This window comes from Eubalaena glacialis, chromosome 17, assembly GCF_028564815.1.
Source record: "Eubalaena glacialis isolate mEubGla1 chromosome 17, mEubGla1.1.hap2.+ XY, whole genome shotgun sequence".
Taxonomy (NCBI): Eukaryota; Metazoa; Chordata; class Mammalia; order Artiodactyla; family Balaenidae; genus Eubalaena; species Eubalaena glacialis.
The window spans coordinates 13,018,261-13,039,102 of record NC_083732.1 but is presented as its reverse complement, the minus strand read 5'-3'; the positions used below and the strand labels follow the sequence as shown (position 1 = coordinate 13,039,102).

The window sequence follows — 20,842 nt, the reverse complement described above, 5'->3', positions numbered from 1 at the left end:
AAGGAGAAGCTAGAGCAGTAAATTAGGCAAGCATACGACAGTACTATATTCACTGTAACTATAGCTCTATTTCACAGGCTTCCAGTTAAACTGGTATAATTATGTACATCTGCACATTTGCAAAAAATCTTCCTCAAATCCAGTGAGATTGTTTGAAACAAATTAAACCTACTGAGGATTTCCAGATGGTCCCAGGTTAATGTTCTGTGAGGTAGAGTGTAGCTGTTGGGATGGAAAAAAAAAAAAAAAGAATTTAACATTCTTACTGGAGCGTCAGAAGTTACCGGTTAATGGATATTTTTGAAATAAAATACACATAACCGTACCACAGATATTTGCCATGTTAAAGAAACCTGAAGCCCTAATGCTTAATAAATGTACAGACTTTTGGAAAGATACACAATCAATATAAACAATCATTTTAATGATAAATTTCAAGAGCAGCTATAAGGAAAAAGGTAAGGCAGAAATCAAGGTCAAAGTTGGCAAATGAATGAAGTAAACTGGGGAAAGCTCTTTGGAAGAGCTGGGCATTGAAACCACAATTGAAGAGGAATCATTTTTTACATTAAAAAAAATTGGTTAAAAATAGCTTTTGTTTTTAAATTTTCAAATATTTTTAATAAAGCTATTATTAAAGATAGGAAATGAAAGTATGATGATGATTAAGACTGCAAATGCTGGATTAAAGTTTTAATTTGAGAGGAAGTAAACTTATTTCTAAAGCAAATACATAAAACCAGGAGTGCTTTTCTTCCTAATTCCACCATTGTGATAGTATCAAATTTTTAGATAGGCTTTTCTCTTTACAACAGTTAACAAAGTAAATTTAATCCCTGTTATTAACGTAGAAGCAAATCTTTACTCACCTAATATACCATAAAGCAACTTAACTAATTAAAATTCTAGCTCACTAATAATCAACTAGAAATTTAACTCAAAATCCCAAAAGATTAATCTAATGATCCTTCTACAGTGAGCACTTCTCACAAAAGCCAAATGTAAGTGAATTCTTCTGCACATAAATTCACTATGAAATTCTTTATACATTCAGAGAATTAAATCAGAGATGTCTCAAATATGTACACTTTTACTAGAGCTCTATATAATTATACTTCATATAAGCTATAGATATGAAGTAAGCTTTTAAAAACATCTCTTTAAGTTCATCAGAATTAACAAATTTTATCTAAGCAATTTCTTATTAGAGACATATGTCATATATATTCCCACTTAAATTCATTTGTAACTTATAGACAATCTCCAGAATACAAGTTATTTTTTAAAATAAAGGGCAAAAGATCTAAAGTATATTTCTTATGAAGTAACAACGTCGGCACCAACTTTTTAGCGACAAATCAAATGTATTTCTTACTGACACCTTTACATGAAAAATCTTCATTTAATAAAATTTTAATCCACAGAAGACAGAAATAAAAGGAACCATAACAGTCTAGCTCAAGACAAAAAAATATATATAAACACTCTGGTTCATTAGATGAGATCTGTCCTGTTGTAGCATAATTTTAACATGAAGTAATCTCCCCCTGCTCCCCAGTTTTTCTGATATTATATAACTGACATACAGAACTGTGTAAGTTTAAGATGTATAGCATAATGATTTGACTTATATATATGATTATGTTTAAATATTATAGTATTCTATACAATCTGATAATGTAATCAAACTAAGTTGTAATTTCAATACACTTATTCTTTTAATGAATGTGCAGAGAACTGTATCATTTTCCCATTCAATGAACTTTTCTATAAGATGAAGAAAGTGAAGTAAATAAGTGTGGATTAAACAATAACAAGGATAACCTGTCCCCTGAATTACATTAATATGTAATAAGATTTTATTACTTGGCAACGGTTTTTCTAATGGAGCACATTTCTGAAATAATAATGAAAATTTCTGGGGTATATAAGTAGATAACTTTTTACTCTACCTATTATTTTTAAAGATTACATCTAATCACTAAACTGAAGTTGAGGTATATTTCTTAACAGAATGAACACTAATCAAGAGAATAAGTTTCTTGACTTCTCTTGGTCTCTGTTTTTTTCTCTATAAATAAGGTCCAGATGCCTTCCAAGATATTTTCCAGCTATTAAATTCATTTGATTATCCACTTAGAAGTCCTTAATAAATAGTTACAACTGGGGTGGTGGGAGTGAAGGAATTGGATGAAAGCAGTCAAACGGTACAAACTTCCAGTTATAAGAAAATAAGTACTAGGGATGTAATGTACAACATGACAGATATAATTAACACTGTGTATGTTATATATGAAAGTTGTTAAGAGAATAAATCCTAAGAGTTCTCATCACAGGAAAAACATTTTTTTCTATTTCTTTAATTCTGTATCTATATGAGATGATATCAATAGATATTCACTAAACTTACTGTGGTGATTATTGCATGATGTATGTAAGTCAGATCATAATGCTGTACACCCTAAACTTATGCCAGTGATGTATGTCAATTATACCTCATTAAAACTGGAAGAAAAAATAAATAAAAATAAAACTGATGCATTTCCTAGAAATTTTAATTTAAAAAATAATAAAAATAAACAAATAGTTATAACTGTAAGATGAAGTATGGCTCTTTCTTTTTTTTGAAAAGGTTTTTTTTAATCAGTATTTTAAAACAGGAAAAGATCCTAGTCTAAGTTCCAGATTTTATGGATGAAACGAGAAACAAAGTTCAGATCGAAAGTCAACAGTGGGAGAACAGGAGCCAGAACCCAGGAATTTCTCTTAGTCTGGTTCTTTCTTCAAAAACCATTCTCCTACAGTAAGGCAAGACATTCTTTACATGATCTAAACCTACATACTCTCTACGTGATTAACAAACGAAACATGGAAAATCACGGTTACATAAATTTTACTTTTTAAAATATTTTTTGAATAGTATTAAGATGTTTTTAAAAATCCATAACCTTACCAACAGATGATTTACAAATATTTATAGTACTTTCATATGGTCTTTGCATAACTTCGAAAAACTGTGATCACACTGTGTAAGTTTGCATAAAAAGTTTTAAACCCTGATTTCATTTAATGGTATGTCAAAACTTTAAATATTATCATCTTTAGAAATATTTTTTAAATGTACAATATATAGGGACAACCACTATTTGATTGATGACTATTCAAACTGATTCTAACTTTTCATTTTAAATCATACTAAAATGAACATCTTTGTTCTTTTCTGTGAAGGGTTATTTCATTTGCATCAACTCCTAAGTGACATGAATTACTTTCATGTTTGATACATGTTGCCAAATTGCTTTCCAAAAGAGTTGCATAAATTTTAACACCAGTAACACCCAAGGATGCCCATTTTACCCTACCCTTATTAGTCCTGGCGTATTTTATTTACTTTACATTTTTGTTAATTTGGTAGATTAAAAAACCTCTCATTTAAAACTTTCATTTGCTACTGGTATCAAGGTTGAACATTTTCCCATATATCTGTTTACTAACAGTATTTCTTCATGTCCCTTTTCCTTTCATCTACTGGGGTCCTAAATATCATTCTTTTCAAAAATCCATATGTATGAGCTTTTTTTACATAGACAATATTCCTTCTTATACTTTGTTACATGTTTTCCCAGCTTGTGGCTTCTCTTTTGACCGACTGCACAGATATAAAATTAAAATATCCTTTTACATTGTCCTAAGAGCAACCATGTCACAGACGTAAGAGATAAATCTGTTCTCTTAACTGAGAATCCTCTTAGAGCATCAGAGAAAGAAAATTACTACTTTCCAGTAGTCACATCTATTTTTCAAATGAAGATTTTTAGCTGTGGGACAGTAATGTTTCAACTCATGACATTACCTTTTAAATCACAAAAACAGAACCATGACAAAATTAAAAGACATTATAAAGACAAAAACGTACATCTCTGATTTTCATGTATATATTTAACAATAGTATTAATCAATTTTAAATTATAAAGGTATTATCATATTTATATAACACTTGTAATTATACTTTTAATTGCTACATAATAATCCTGAGTTAAGTTATTGTAATTTACCTTTCTAACATAACTTTCTAAAGTAAATGTTGAAAATATCTTCATAAGAAGGCACAAGCTTATGATATTTATCACAATTAATTAAAAAAACAAGAATATCCTATTCTTTATTCTTTTCGGAAAACGTATTGATTATGTACATATAGCTACAGCAATACAAGTAGTTGATACCAACCAGCACATGTATATTGATTGCTCTACATCTCAAAACCTGACAATGCAGAGGAAGAGGTATTTAATATTCTGGTTGAAAAGGCCAGGCCTTTCCTGCTCGCCAAAATTCAAAACAACAGTGGCAATGGTGATAATCATGATGAAGATATATGATGATCAAAAAGGAAGATGTAAAGCAAAGAAAGCAGAACACAAAACTTCATATATTGTATAATTGTATACAACAAAAAAAAACTTCATATATTGTATATTGTATAATTAAATAAATTAAAAAATTTCCACAAATTAGAGAAGATTAGAAAGAAAATCACTAAAACGTTAAAAATTACTAGGTCTGGTTGCTGATAATATGGGTAATACTTCTAAATTATTTTCAAATTTTTCTTTAATTGACGTATAACTTTTTATTATAAAAAGTACTCATTTTATCAATTTTATAAGAAATAGTGATAAGTAAGAGGTATACACATTTGTTTTTATGTACTCTACAAAGTAGAAAATCTACAATGGATGAAATTACTTTGTTTTAAGTAAATGTGGTCCTAAAGTTGCCAATAATTTCATCTCTGGGGAATGGTATTTTTTTCTGTTAAAAAATACAATTCCTCTTACTACCTTCTGAGTACTTCTTTCATCCTCATCTTCAGATGGATCTGACTGATGTTTTGGACTGTCCATTCGAAGGAATGCTCTGACATCTGGACTAAAAACAAAAATTAACTTTATTATGACTGCATTTCTACAGCTTTTCTTCCTTTTAACATGAAAATAAAAGTAACTATAGTAGCATTTACAGTAAGAAAGTCAAACAAAATCCATTAATAATCATTATTATAAAAGGAATAAGCAAATTAATTTTAAAAATAGGGAATCCAATAAACAAATGGGCAAAGGTATCAAAAGTCGGTTCACAGAATAGAAAACCCAAATGGTAAGGAAATTTATGAAGATGCCTAACTTCACTAATAATCACAAAAAAACAAATTAAAACAACAATGAGATATTACTTTATGTCCACTAGCCAGCAAAATTTAGAAAGACACATAATACCAAAAGTTGGTAGGGATACAGGGAAAGGAACACCCTCATGTATTGCTGGTGAAAATGTAAAATGAGGCAACTTTTCTGAAAAGCAATTTGGCAATATTTGGTTAAACTGAGTATGCATTTTCCCTGAGGCCAGAAATTTCAGTTCTAAGAATAAACCACACACACAAAAAAATTATGTACAGGTTCAGTGAAAGACATGTAACTAGGATACTCATTGCAATATTCTCTACAGGTCTGAATCAGAAGCAAAGCAGCCATCTACCACTAGGGAAATGAGTAAGCAAGCGATGGTAAATGCCTGCAGAGAACAGCAGTCAGCGATCAGAAACAAGGAACCACAGCACAGCACCATTTACGTGTATATATTAAACACTCACAGACACAAAGCAAGAGTCGATAAATAGATAACCAAAGACACACAGCAAACATGTTGAAGTGGGCATCACCAGTGGGGATGAAGAAATGGGTATGAAGCGGGAAAAAATGGACTAAAATAAAAGAGGGGCCTTGCATGGACTAATGACAATCCTGAGGAATGACTAAATCTCTGTATCTGCGGTACCTCCTCCCAAATTGTTCTTTTTTTTTCTTTTTTAAAAGTTGAGATATGTTAATCCCCAAATCCTAATTTATCCTTCCCCTGCCCCCTGCCCTGCTGCTATCCCCTTTGGTAACCACAAGTTTGTTTTCTATGCCTGTGAGTCTATTTCTGTTTTCCAAATAATTTTATTTGTATCATTTTTTTTTTTAGATTCCACATATAAATTATATCATATGATATTTGTCTTTCTCAGTCTGACTTACTTCACTTAATATGATAATGTCTAGGTCCATCCATGTTGCTGCAAGTGGCATTATTTCATTCTTTTTTATGGATGAGTAATATTCTATTATATATACACCAAATCTTCTTTATCCATTCGTCTGTCCATGAACATTTAGGTTGCTTCCATGTCTTGGTTACTGTAAATAGTGCCGCTATGAACACTGGGGTGCATGTATCTTTTCGAATTAGAGTTTTCTCCAGATATATGCCCAGGAGTGGGACTGCAAGATCATATGGTAGCTCTATTTCTAAGGAACCTCCATACTGTTTGGGATTAACATATACACACCACTATATAGAAAAAATAAACAACAAGGACCTACTGTATAGCACAAGGAACTATAGTCAATATTCTATAATAACCTATAATGGGAAAGCATCTGAAAAAGAATATATATATGTATAAATGAACCGCTTTGCTGTATACCTGAAACTAATACAACAGTGTAAACTAACTATACTTCAATTTAAAAAAATGGTTAAAAAAAACTTGAGATATAATTGACATATAACACTGTATCAGTTCCAGGTGTACAACATAATGCTTCTATACCTGTATATATTGTGAAACGATGACCACAATAAGTCTAGTTAACATCCATCACCACACAGTTACACATTTTTTGTGTGTGATGAGAACTTTTAATCTACTCTCTTAGCTACATTCAAATACGCTACCACAGTCCCCATGCTGCACATTACATCCGATGACTTATTTATTTTATAACTGAAAGTTTATACCTTTTGACCACCTTCACCCATTTCGCCTACCCCCCACCTCTGGCAACCACCAATCTGTTCTTTGTATCAATGATTATGAATTTGGGTTTAAGATTTCACATATAAGTGAGTTCATGCAGTACTTGTCTTCCTCTGACTTATTTCACTTAGCACAATGCCTTCAATGTCCACCCACGTTGTCACAAATGGCAAGATTTCCACAATTTTTCTTAATAATTAAATATAAATAATATACATTCATTGTAAGAAATTCAGGCAGACGAAAAATAGTTTTTAAAAAGGGGAGGGGCTGGTGGGAATGTAAAATGGTACAGCCAGTGTAGAAAACAGGTGATTCTTTGAAAAGCTATACACAGTTACTGTATGACCCAGCAATTCCACTCTTCAGTATATACTCAAAAGAAATAAAAACATATGTGCACACAAAAGCTCACACACACACACGTTCATAGCAGCATTATTTATAATAGTCAAAAAGTGGATGAATGGACAAAATGTGGCATATCCATATAATGGAATATTATTCAACTATGAAAACAAATGAAGTACTGATACATGCTACAATATGAATGAACTTCAAAAACATTATGCTAAATGAAAAAAGGAAGATTTAAAACTGTATGATTCCATTTATATGAAATTCCCATAACAGGCAAATCCATAAAAATAGAAAGTAGATTAGTGGTTGCCAAGGGTTGGGGGAAAGGGGAAATTAGAAAATATAGTTTCTTTTTGGGTTGACGTTAATGTTAGCTTAGACTTGGGTGATAGGATAAGATAGTGATGTGGTTGTACAGCATTGCAAGTATACTAAAAACCACTGAATTGTACACTTCAAAAATAGATAAAATGGTGAATTTTATGTTATGTGCATTTTATTTCAAAAAAAAATTTAAAGGTGGGAATCTTCATTCTTAACACCCCTACTATATTTGTTTTTTCTCTGCACAGTTAAGATCATGCTATATTTTAAGTATTTTATTTTACTGTTTTTCACCTAAAAATACAATGTATTCAATACATCAAAAGGACTTTGCCATGTTGGTAAAAATTCTTTGTTAGCAATCACTTTTGATAGATGTATGATAATGTATTAGGACACACTGAAAGTTACTCAGTGGTTCTTTCACTTTAGGATATATATATATATATATATAGAATACATATATATATATGGCTTCCAACTTTTGACTGTACAGCTTTCACTACTATAAATAATGTTGCAAGTGACAATCATTGTGCACAACACTGGAACTGCACAACACTGGAAAATTTACAATTTTCACTACAGATTTTTAAAAAGAAAAATATTTGGTCTGAACTATAAACTATTTTTAGGCTTTAAGTAGTTTGTTAAGCTAATTTCCAGAGAGGTTGTACCAATTTCTACTCTCCTAGCAATACATGAACATCCTGAAGACTTTCTCCAGCCTTGATTAAATGTTAGTTTATATTAGCATCTCTCATAGTCTGGTAAGTGAAAAATAGTATTTTAAAGAGACGGAACTCAATTATATTAGTAATTAGTGAAATGCAAATTAAAGCAACAATAAGATATCACTACCCACTCACCAGAATGGCTAAAATTGAAAAGACTAATGACTAAGTGTTGGTGAGGTGACCCATGTGATCTCACACCGATGGTGGAAGTGGAAATTGGTACAATCACTTTGGGAAACTATTTAGCATTATCCACTAAGATTAAACATATACGTACCCTACAACCAAAAATTCTACTCAAAGATACATCAGAAATGCTTGCACATGTGCAGCAAAAGATATGTTAATGTCAACATTACTCATTAGAGCCAGAAAACAGAAATAACTCAAATGTCGATCAGCAGAATTGTGGTATATTCATGCAATGGGGTCTTATACAGCAATGGAAACGAACAAACTACTGTATAGCTATATGCAATAACACTGGTGACTCTCAATTGTTGAAAACAAGCCAGATATAGACCATGTAATATATGATTCTATTTATATAAAGTTCAGAAACAGGGCACATTAATCTATGCTGCTAAAAATCAGGAGAGTAATGACCTTTGGGAAGGAACAGACATTGAGACGAGGCATGTGAGGGGCTGCAGGGGTGCTGGCAACGTTCAATTCCTTGGCCTGGGGTGGAGAGGGGGGATACTCAGATGTATTCATTTTCTCATAATTTATTAAGCTGTACAATCATGATTTGTGTTCTTTTCTATATGTGTTATAATGCAATGAAGCTAAAATAAGGTGTTTTTGCTTCATTTGCATTTCTTAAATAGTAAAGAAATGCTCAGCTTCTCTGGTAATTAATCAGCCATTTGCATCTCCTCTTTTGTAAACTGTTAATGTGTTTTGTCTTTTTTTTTTTTTTTTGGTGCCTTAAGTGTGTATTATCTGCATGAGCTCTTTTATTAAGTATATTTATCTACTGTCCTTTATCATGGGAAACTTTTTATATTTTTGGTTTTTAATTTCACTTGTAATTTTTGGAGGTCAAAAGTTTTTATTAATCAAATTTGTCATTATTTTACTTTGTAATACATCATTCACTACCAATATCCTCAGAAAACCCTTTTCTATCCAAAGGTCAGAGAAATAATAATATTTTGAGTTTTTAAATGATTTTAAATTCAATTTTAATAAGTTATCTTAAAAATAACCTTTCCTCTATTGAAGTAAAGCTATTTTTGAAGTGCATATCCCACACATAATAAGAATAGACACATAGATGGTGTTCAAGATACACTTGCTGATCGGCTTCTCCTCTTACTCTCTTAAATCTGTACTATTTTATAAACAGTTTGATGTTCAAATGAAGAGTGTGAAAATTAACAAAGTTCCATTAACAGATGAGATCCAGAAAATGTGAAACGTCACTTTTTATTAAAAAGAAAATGTCAGTTAAACATTAAGTTGAAAAAAAAAAACCTCTCAGCTATTTACCTTGGGGTGCTGAAAAATGTCCTCTACCTTAAACGGAATAGTGGTAGTTACAAGGTGTATACGTATGTAAAAATCTATTGGGTAGTATACTTAAAAATTGTGTATTTTATAGTATGATGTTAAAATAATCAAATTGGTTTTAGTTGAATTTCAATACCAAATATAACATCTTTATAATACTACACTTCTAGATCCAAAATGAATACTTAGAATTTAACATATATTGTCAGAGGTTCTGAGTAACACTGTTCAAAATACCAGGAGAAATAATAAACACCACCGCCATTTATTCCACACTTATTCTATGTGAGGCTCTGTCAAAGAATGAGACAAATTCAAGCTCTCAATGTACGAATTTCAAACAAGCCAGTAATATGCCAATTCGAAGTAACCTCAAGTGCATATAACAAGAGTTAAACATTAGAAGGGTAGATCTAAGCTGAAGATAACATAGTATTTGTCCTAGGGAAAAGACATAATGTTTAAAAAATAATTATACAAAGAGCCAAGTAATAACAGGCTCTTTGCTACGGAACACACCAGACATAGGAACCCTGAGTTCAAGGATCCTGCCCAATTCTGTGCTCCTCCACCACCTGCTGGGGGCTCTGAGTGGAAAGTCGGCTGCTCCTCCATGCAGGGGCTAATCCCAGAGCTCCAGCAGGTGCTGGACCTCCCCGTGACCCTCGGCCTATCTGTGAGCATCAGGGGAAATGAAACCCAGAGCACTGGGCAGAAGACCTTGGTCAGAGGAAGTCCAGCTCCAGTATTTTACTAATTTAGTAAATTAAATTAAGTTAAAAAAGGTCAGAGCACCTGCTCAGAAGGTAGAAGCCCTCTATAAACTATAATGAACTATAAAGTGGTAATAATCGTTCTGAGGACAATTGCTAAAAATACAGTCCTTCAGTGTTATGATTCTGAAAAGACTGTTAAAAGGTGTCATGTCTGCATCAATGTCCACAGGCAGCCTTTACATCTACCCAGACAGGTGAGCTGCAGAAACGCTCCCCAGATATTCTCCTTGGTCCTCTTTATTCTTCTTAGAATGTTAATACTTTATACATACTAAACAATATAAGTAACATACATGCACATAACAAATCACAATAAACATAATGAACACCAATGAACCAATTACCAGACTCAAAATGAAAATACATCTCAAACCATGGATCTACCTGTATGTTCCTAGGTATTTCTCATATGACCCACCCTTCCTTATTGCCTTCATAGGAGCTGCTGGCCTACCAGACACACACAGGGCTGGGAAAGCGCCCTCATGTTAAGTGGTTGCCTGGAAGGTTGTGCTGAGAAGGCCTGGAGGCCTTGTCTGGGACGAGAGAACGCTGACCCAGGTCGCACAAGATGTGGTAGCAAGTGTGCCTGGCCCTCGCCAACTCCTTCAGCTTCATCTCCTTTCCGTAAACCTACTATGTGTTCCAGTCATCATGAAATGTTAATACGTGAGCATCCTGAACAACGGCAGGCTCTTTGTAGACTCTGTTACAAGCACTGCTCCCTTGGCCTGGAATGCTCTCCCTAGCTTTTTTCTTGAAAGACTGCACATCCTTTAAGTTCCAAGAAGCCTTCCTTGACACCCACCCACCCCAGGAAGAGTTGGCCACGTTTTTCTCTGTTGTCTTCCAGATTTTTATCATAAAACTTTCTTTGCTTTAATTGCTTGTTTCTACATCTGTTTCTCCCACTTACCTGGAAGCCTATGCCTCTGGAAGGTAAGGATAACACTCATTTCTCTTTTCATTCCCAGTGCACACAGAGGTACATATGAAATGCTTTCTCAATGCACGAATAAATATAACATCAAATAATTAGCAAAATGTTTTAACTGTGCAAATTCCTTTCAAGCTTAATCTACAAAACAAATACAATAGGAAGAAAGAAAATAACTAGGGCCTTGAGTTGATGGAGAGAAAAGAAGATTAAGAATACCAGAGGAAAAATTCTTGAGGAAGATTTCACAAAAATATACAGCACAATAATATTCCACAGAACGTATAAAACCTGTATCAGTAGCTTATTCAATAGTCTTAGGTTGGATTTCAGTGCCTCCTTAGAACACAATGAAAATTACTTACTGGTTGTAAAGTTCTGGATGCCTAACTAAGTTCTGAATGAATTCATTCAGTCCCGCTCTTCTCTGTTTAATAAAATCTGTTAAGAGAGACAATACTATTATGATTATTTATATCAGACTGTAATTATCAAAAATAGTTATACAAGAATAGACAAGCACAAGATAGTGAATTTTGATTAAGAAGTTATTTAATTCATGTTTCTTGATATACAATAAGGAATACTTACAAATATATATTTTTTAAATCTATAAATACAATGATTATAAAATTAAAATAAAGCAGGTAGGACTTCCCTGGTGGCGCAGTGGTTACGAATCCTCCTGCCAATGCAGGGGACATGGGTTCGAGCCCTGGTCCGGGAAGATCCCACATGCCACGGGGCAACTAAGCCCGTGCGTCTCAACTACTGAGCCTACATTCTAGAGCCCGCGAGCCACAACTACTGAGCCCGTGTGCCACAGCTACTGAAGCCTGTGCACATAGAGCCCATGCTCCGCAACAAGAGAAGACACCGCAATGAGAAGCCCGTGAACCGCAATAAAGAGTCGCCCCGGCTCACCACAACTACGCACGCAGCAACGAAGACCCAATGTAGCCAAAAATAAATAAATACATTTATTAAAAGTAAATAAAAAAAAAAATAAAGCAGGTAACATATTCCCCAAAAGAAAATGCTCCAAAAAAATGCCTATTTTAGGTTCTAAACAGACTCACTACAAAACTTGGAGACACTTTGCTTTGTCCAACTCCTCGTGTACTACCAGGTAATGAATAAGAATTAACACTATGACACTGGTGGCTGAAAAATCATGCTAACTTAAAAACAAAAACAAACGAAACCAAGAAATACTGAAATCCTTGCAACTGGAAATGGTGATTAACTGGTTGAGTATTACCAAAACTCTGCTGCTAAAAATAGGTTTTTATTTTGTATAAATCGATTTCTCTTCAAATAGCAGAAGTTAAAATTGAGAAATAAAAGTGATTTTCTATGTGAGTCATTGAAGGCTAGCATCATGCCTTTAAAATTTTTTTTGTAACTTTAGCCCTTAACACAGTGTCTTGGAAGGTACTTAACTGATGTTTGTGAATGAATAAAAAAAATACCAAGCAAATGATTACACATTCTAGCATTCACAGTCTCCAAATTTCATATGCCCCATCCCTTATTTAACTCAATTGTTTTGTTACTTTGTAATTTTATTTTTCAGTAGTAAAGATAATCTTGTTTTGTTTTTAAAACTACCAAAAAGCGTAATTTATATATTGATTGCAAGATCATATCAGCAAAAGGTTTGATATTAAACTATTTAGAATATAGAAGTATAGCTAATTCTGTGTGTACTCTACAGAAAGATCCTTAAAATCAAAATGAAATTTTAACTTTGAAAAGTATAGGCAGAGGGGCTTCCCTGGTGGCGCAGTGGTTGAGAATCTGCCTGCCAATGCAGGGGACACGGGTTCGAGCCCTGGTCTGGGAAGATCCCACATGCCGGGGAGCAACTAGGCCCGTGAGCCACAATTACTGAGCCTGCGCGTCTGGAGCCTGTGCTCCGCAACAAGAGAGGCCGCGATAGTGAGAGGCCCACGCACCGCGATGAAGAGTGGCCCCTGCTTGCCGCAACTAGAGAAAGCCCTCGCACAGAAACGAAGACCCAACACAGCCAGCCAGCAATCAATCAATCAATCAATCAATCAATCAATGTATAGGCAGAAATAACCCTTAAAATCTGCCTCAAGTATGTAAAACTTATCTTACAGAGGTTGGTAACCGCCAACATAAAGTGGAAAAAAAAAAAAAGAAAAGAAAATGACATGCATGGACTTAGAAGCTGCAGCATAAGAACTCAGAAAGATGTATGGAAAAACTCTACATGGTAGCTGTCAAACACGAGGTTAAATTAAAAGGACAATTTCTTTCTTCATGCTCTAACTGTCCCATCTTTGGCCAGTGAAAGCCCCATCAATTGGGCTCCTGTGTCCTTTTGATAAAACCTCAGTATTCTTGTATAGCTTCTTTGCTTTCAGGCAAGAAGTCCTAGGACCATCTTGTATATTTCTTGCCCAGCACCTGGAATTGCCACTTTTCCATGGAACTCTGGTTCCTTTAAGTGGGAAATGGTATTTAGAGATTACAACCTGGATGCTAAGGGTGTTTGCTGCTACTTATTTGTTATTGTTTTCAGGCATTTCCAGTGGAGAGCGCTGGGAAATATGTATTGTTTTAGAAAGAGAAAAATAAATCATGATTTCATACTGTATTCCCAAGTTTAAAATTACAGGATTTTTTACTTAAAATCTTTGATTTTATATTTGTATCTCTTTCCTCTTCTGCTTAAAATTTTGGTTTTCATGACATTAACATAATTACAAAATAACTCTCTATTATCAATGAGACTATTGAATGCAGGATAAAATTTCTTTGTACACTTTTTTTTTTGCCATGAGGAATATAAAGCTGAGTTTCCATGTCATAAAGTCATTTAAAGTAATTATTCTCCATGTGTTTCACCACCAATCAGAATAGTTATATTTTTTCCTTGTTTATTTTCAATTGCTAGAAACTTCAATATTGTTGCATTTGTTTTGGTTTTTAAATTGTTTAGAATATGCAAAGCTGTGCACAAGATTCATCCAGGGAGGTCTAACATCCACCTCTGTTGTCTCCAGTTGGCCTCTCCCTCCTTAAAGTCATCAGTTTTTAGTTTTTGGTTTATTCTTCCATTATTTCCTTTTGAATCTTCACATCCTTTCCTACACAAAAAATATACACTGTCCACATCCACACCTTGTTTTTTCCACTTAACCAGGTATTCTGGAGATCACTCCACAGTAATGCACAATGAGCTTTTTTGTTCCTTTTTACAGCTGTACCGTATTCCAATACTGGAAGGATATTTCAGTTGTTTCCAGTTTTTGCTATGAAAAACAGCATCACAATAAACAGTCTTGTACATACATACATATATCATTTCCGATGCAGTTTATCTTTAGAATAGATCCCTAGAAATGTGATTTCTTGGTCAAAGGGAAATGCATATATAGTTTTGCTAAATATTACCAAATTTCAGAAGGTTTGTACGACTTTGTATTCCCACCAGCAAAATATGAGAATGTCTGTTTAGCCAAAGCCTAATAAAATGAACATCCTACCAATCTTTGGTTTGTTGAGTATGACTTAGATTTGATATCCCCAATGAAAGGCTTTCCAAAAATCTATGACATATAGTCTACTTCGCTGTTGCCAAGTCATATACAACATGCTCAGGATTGATTTCAAAATGTTCTTCAATAAAAATCAATTTTTAGTATCAAATAATTAATCTACCAAACATAAATACCACAGGGCACTGTCTGGTATTTTGCCTTTAACCATGAAGTAGCAATGTTGCAGGTCTTTATCTCTTTGCCTTCTTCCCTGGATAAAATGATTCTGACTTTAGGGTTAAACTAAGGGCTCCACAGAACTCTAAACCAAGTTCAAGCCTCATGTTAATCACTAACATGTAGTTTGAGTCCTCTTAAATGTGTTTCTGTCACTTCAAATTAATTAATTCTCTCATTCACCCAGGCCTGACACTTCAGTTATCTCTGATTCTCTTCTCTATATGTCTCCTTTACCTAAGCAATCACCAAGATTCCTTACAGGTTTTTCATTAAAAGATTTCCTACACGTGGCTCAATTTTTAGCCCCATTTCCACCTGAGTCGCAGCTCTCATCACCTAATTTGAGGACTACTGGAATATTCCCTTAACCAGCCTCCCAGTCTCTATCTTGTCTTCCCTCTGCTGTGCCTACTATACATTATACACTGCTGGCTTCACATCATGTCGCCACTTCGCTCAAATATCTCTAAGATCCCCATGTAGCCCTCCACGATGTTTTTCAACCTATGCTCCACAGACATACTTCACTGCTACACCAACAAAGCAGCTCCGTTTTTATTTGTTCTACACATTACATTTTTCTGCATCAGACTTCACTAGGAAAAAAGTGTTCTACAGCTAAAAACAAAACAAGAGAACAAGAATACAAAAGCCACTGGCCTATAGAATCAATCCATGGAATGTATAATTGGCTTTGCTGTGCCAACTCAATCTTCTCTTTATTAATGGATTCATGTATTCAAGTAACATTTATTGAGAATCTAATATTTACTAGGCACTATAATTAAATATAAAAGATAAAGTATCTACCTTCATAAAATCTACAGCCCGATAAGACAAACTGGCAATAGTAATAAAGTGTGCTAAATTCTCCCAAGAGAAAAAAAATCTGCATAAAATAGGGGAAGTGAAAAAGAATAGGGGAAACGAGAACCCTCTCCAATCCTGAGGTTCAGAAAGTGTAAAAGAATAAAGAGTCTCCAGCTGAGAGGGTTACAGGGGATTCCAGCAGCCTGGGGGGAAAACTCAGTTTTAATTAAAGCAAGAATGTGAAAGAAATAAGAAGACAGAGGATAAAGGAGTTTGTTCATCGTGGGCAGAACTGCACAAGGTACAGTGAAAAGGTCTGGGAGGAAAAGGAATGGTATAAGGTTAGGTTGTAGAGAGGAAGCAAGATAAGCCATTTGAGAGCTCCTACGTAAGGAATCACAGGTCTGATGGGTTACAAGGTTACAAGCAAATTAGTTGAGGAGGTAAGATGGCGGGGAGGGAGGAAACTCGATAGCATGTCAGGATCCACCTGTGGCATAAACAGATGACTTTACGCATAGAATTTCTGGTGGATAGAGACTTCTATCTCTCTATAGGTCGCCATTTGTGTACTGGGTTAATTTCTTTTAGATTCTAGTAAAAAAAAAAAGTTTGAAGTTGAGGCTTCAGACATATATACAGCCTCCAGATTTCTGAGATCCTATGTGTCATTAGGCTCCCCAAGGGTGAACAATAGGACATTTTCTTGGTATACCATTCAGAGGCCTGCAGGGTGCCGTGTACAGAGTACATATTTAGTAAATGTTTCATGGTTAGAAAAGTACTGCACATTATCCTTAATAATCAATAGATTTATCTGAAGCCACACTGCTTGAATTTAACTTCCAAATCTGACTTTTACTAGCTATATGCGACCCTGGGCAAATCATTCAACCTGTGCCTCAGTTTCCTTACCTATAAAAGAGTGATGATAATAATACCCACCTCAAAGGGTTGTTGTGAGGACTGAATGAATTAAAACATATAAAGTGTTTAAAAACAATGGCTGGTACACAGTAAGCACCTTGCTGAGGCATTATTTTCATACAGCATGAGATCCATTAGCTTTGTGAAGTTATACTACTATACAGTGCAATGAATATGTTAACTACTTTTTCAAACTTCAACCATCACTTATGGCTGGTCTATGAAGTTATTGCTTACCTGGATCAAAATTATCACCAAATATTCTCTTGGCAGGAATCTTCAGGGCCATAGCAGGAAATTGTTTCCTTAACTAGAATTGAAAACATAACATTATATGAACTTAATTTTATAGGTCTTCCAGTTATACATGTACCAAAACAGAATACAATCAGATTTTCCAAAAAATCCACCATAAGACATACCTTTAAGTATATCATGATCAAATGTACAATATTAAATTATACCAATAAAATATCATTAGTCTGACTAATCCCATTTTGTCCCAAAAAAACACTTAGTATCTTTGTGACCTGGAATAAGTTACTTAACATCTCTGCGCTTCAGTTTTCTTGTTGGAAAATGGGGATAATCTTCGCACTTACCTTAGTGATTCGTTGTGAGGCTTAAGGAAAATCATTTATGTTAAGTGCTTAGACTAGAACCTGGAGTACAGGTTTTGAATACGTTACTCACCGTTTTGTTACCTCAGGAGATGTGTTTGTGTTCTCCCTAAGTGAACACACTGACAACTGTTTTCTGAGAAAGCTGATGAATTCTGCTTTCAATACCCTCTGCTCTAGCCTTCCTCCTATTAATATTTGTTTCTCAGATTTGCTTATCCCCAGAGAAAGAACAACTTCGTCCTGAAGAAATTAAATTTGGGGCAGTAAAGCCATAAAAATGGGTAAATGCTTATTTCTACTGTAAGCTTGATGTCAAAAAACCACACCTACACAGTCTCACCAATCCTTGCATTCCTCTAGTAAATTTAGATGTTTTAGAAACAACAACCAATCATACACTATGTATACACAAACACACACACACTATATATATACCTCCACTGACAGGAAATACAAATAGGAGAATGTATTAATCACTCTACACCATGAGCATGCTATCAGCAAAATTCAGACTGAAAAATCTGTAGACAAATGACCCTGTTTCTTTCAACAAAAAATTGTAAAAAAAAAAAGGAAAGAGAGGTGGAGGGGAAAACTTAGTGATTAAAAGACACGTCATAAAATCAACTATATTTCAATAAAAATTTTTTTAAAAAGTTAAACAAAAAAATAAACTTATAACAATTTGTTAAAAAAAAAGACACTTCATAGACTTATCACCAGTTTATATGACATTAAGTATTTGACATTAAGGCATTATTGTTAATTATTTTTAGATGTGATAATGATATTGTATGTATATGTTTTAAAGAATCTTTATCTTTTTAAAGATATATACAGAAATATTTACAAATGGAAAGACACGATGTCTGAAATTTGCTTCATAATTACAGTGGGCTGGCTAGGGATAGAGATGAAACAAGTATGGCCGTGTATGGTAATTGCTGGAGATGGATGGCACATTACATTATTTTCTCTATACTAGTCTCTCTACTTCTGTATGTGTTCAACAAGCTTTTAATAAAAAGCTTCCAAATGTAAACTACAGTCATAAATACACATTTAAACTGACAGTTAACATTTTACAGATTGGAAATTTCACTTTTTCTCTTTTCTTTATTCTAAAAGGAGCATAGGGAAAGAATTTGTGTTTTCAAACTTGGAGAAATCCAGTCCAGGTTTAACTTCACTTCTGTAGTTTCAAAGAACACAACTGATACCATTCCCCTGTTTTTTTCTTAGCTCCCCACCACAAAAGGCAGAATTGGAAGGAGTTATATAAAAAGAGAGGAAGACATAGAAAATGGGAAAATAAGAAAAAGATGAAAAAAGGAAGAGAAATACAGGAAATATGAGGGAGATGGATGGTAAAGACTCAACTAACATTAGGGAGAATTTTCCGCAAAAAGCTTAACATGGGTTGCTTGATGGAAAGAGAATTAAAGTGATCATGTGGGAGGAGTGCCCCAAATAAACTTTCCGACTTTACCTTTATAATTAAAGGTACTCAAATATTAACACCTAACTTTCATGACTTAAGGAAACACAGGAAGTTGTGCAGCTAGACAACATTTGATTCATTCTGGCCCATTTAGGAAGTAATTTACCTCTTAATTGAGATATGCTTACATTCCCCCATATTTAAAATATTTTACAAATGATAACCCATAGACATATATCCATCTAACACTATTTTTAAAATCAAGAGACAGGGATAAGAAAACTGAAAAAGTTAACTTTTAAAATATGAAACAGTTTTTTCTGGAGGATGCCTAATAATCCACCATTTTTAAAATAACAACATGAGGAGATTTCTATTTATTGTTAGAGCAGAAGAAATTTAAATTTGTGATTTGACGCCCAAGTGCTTTTTTTCTTAACTGAAGCAAAGCTTGGAACCCAGAGCTGTCTCAATAACCTGGGGTCTCTAATGATCAACACAGGCAGTGTCCTCTGGCCTCCTACGTATGCATAACCTTAAAGGCAATGCTCTCCACAAATACTGGTCCCTGTGTAAGATCTGGCCTGATGTGTTACAATGACCATGGTAGAAACTGTAACTGTAAACACTGGATGAAAAATAATATCTGAACTATGAATACATAAAACAGGTTTTAGTTATTTAAATAACTAATGATCTCTCAGATAACTGTCAGGCTTTTGAAAGTCAATATTCATTTCAGCTGTGTTAGCTACTTAAAATCTGGAACCTTAGACTAATTTCTAACAGAGAATGAAACCATGGAAGGTAGGTAGGCTTATGACAGACTTTCAGACCTAAAGCTTATAGTTGGGCAATTCAACCACAAATAGCATGATGATTAACAATTATTAGAAAGGTAGGTAGAAAGGATTTATTTCTAATCTCCTATGACATTGAAATGTATTTTAAGCTGTACATTTAGTTTTCATATCTTCAATAGTTTATCTGGAACTTCTCAACAGTCCTCTCTCTACCCTTTTTGGTAAGAATTCCAAAGTTAGGATGTTTTGAAGAACCTCTTACCCTTTTCTGCTTATCTGATATATATAAGTATTATTTAATTATCAAATAAATCTCATTTTCCAGTTTTCTCAGGTGTTTTGTTTTAAATAAAAATCTTGTAGACTGACTGTTACTTACAGTGTTGTAAAGCTTATCAAACTCCGCATATCTTCTGAAGACAAACCACTCACTCCTGCCCACTGAAACCAGAACTTTATAAACCTGTGGAAATAAAAAAATAACAAAATAAAATTTGATCACAAAAAAAACCCCATTAGCTATCTACATATGCAAATAACCTGTTTTCATACTCATGAAACTGATATTAGACATTACTATTTATACATGATTCTCCAAGATACAGAAGTATACCAAATGAAACATTTTATCTTGTTGAAAAGTGTTTTATTTTTAAAATGTTATTAAATATTTCCATAGTTTTCAGAGAATAACACAATGAATACCCATGTACTCATTATTTAGATACTCTGAATTCTAACATTTGGCCATTCTTGTTTCAGATTTTATTCCCCAAGAATAAAACATTATAGTTTCAACGGATGCCATTCTGCTCCCTTCTTCCCCAGCAGTAACCATTACCACAAAATGATAAAGTATTTTCAAAAGGAATGACTGGAACACAGTAAACACTAAATTATTAGTTCTCCTTTCAGGGCATCTTTTACATAGTATTTTTCAAACTAAGAATTTATCCTCAGATTTCCTACTAC

At 33.8% G+C, this 20,842-nt stretch overlaps 1 protein-coding gene across 10 annotated transcripts in view; it reads right to left on the bottom strand.

Moving 5' to 3' along the window:
• SGK3 (serum/glucocorticoid regulated kinase family member 3) overlaps nt 1-20,842 on the bottom strand; it is a 111,216-nt gene that overhangs the window by 24,309 nt on the left and 66,065 nt on the right. For 7 of the 10 annotated variants that reach the window (XM_061172156.1, XM_061172159.1, XM_061172158.1 and 4 more), the window contains 5 exons: nt 20,250-20,333; nt 17,241-17,313; nt 11,880-11,955; nt 4,845-4,932; nt 173-222 (listed from right to left, as the gene is read on the bottom strand). In XM_061172156.1, the coding sequence (XP_061028139.1) occupies nt 173-222; nt 4,845-4,932; nt 11,880-11,955; nt 17,241-17,313; nt 20,250-20,333 (371 nt within the window). Of the gene's footprint in view, nt 1-172; nt 223-4,844; nt 4,933-11,879; nt 11,956-17,240; nt 17,314-20,249; nt 20,334-20,842 lie in introns of those variants that run through there. The other 3 variants (XM_061172160.1, XM_061172164.1, XM_061172165.1) reach the window with 3 other exon arrangements.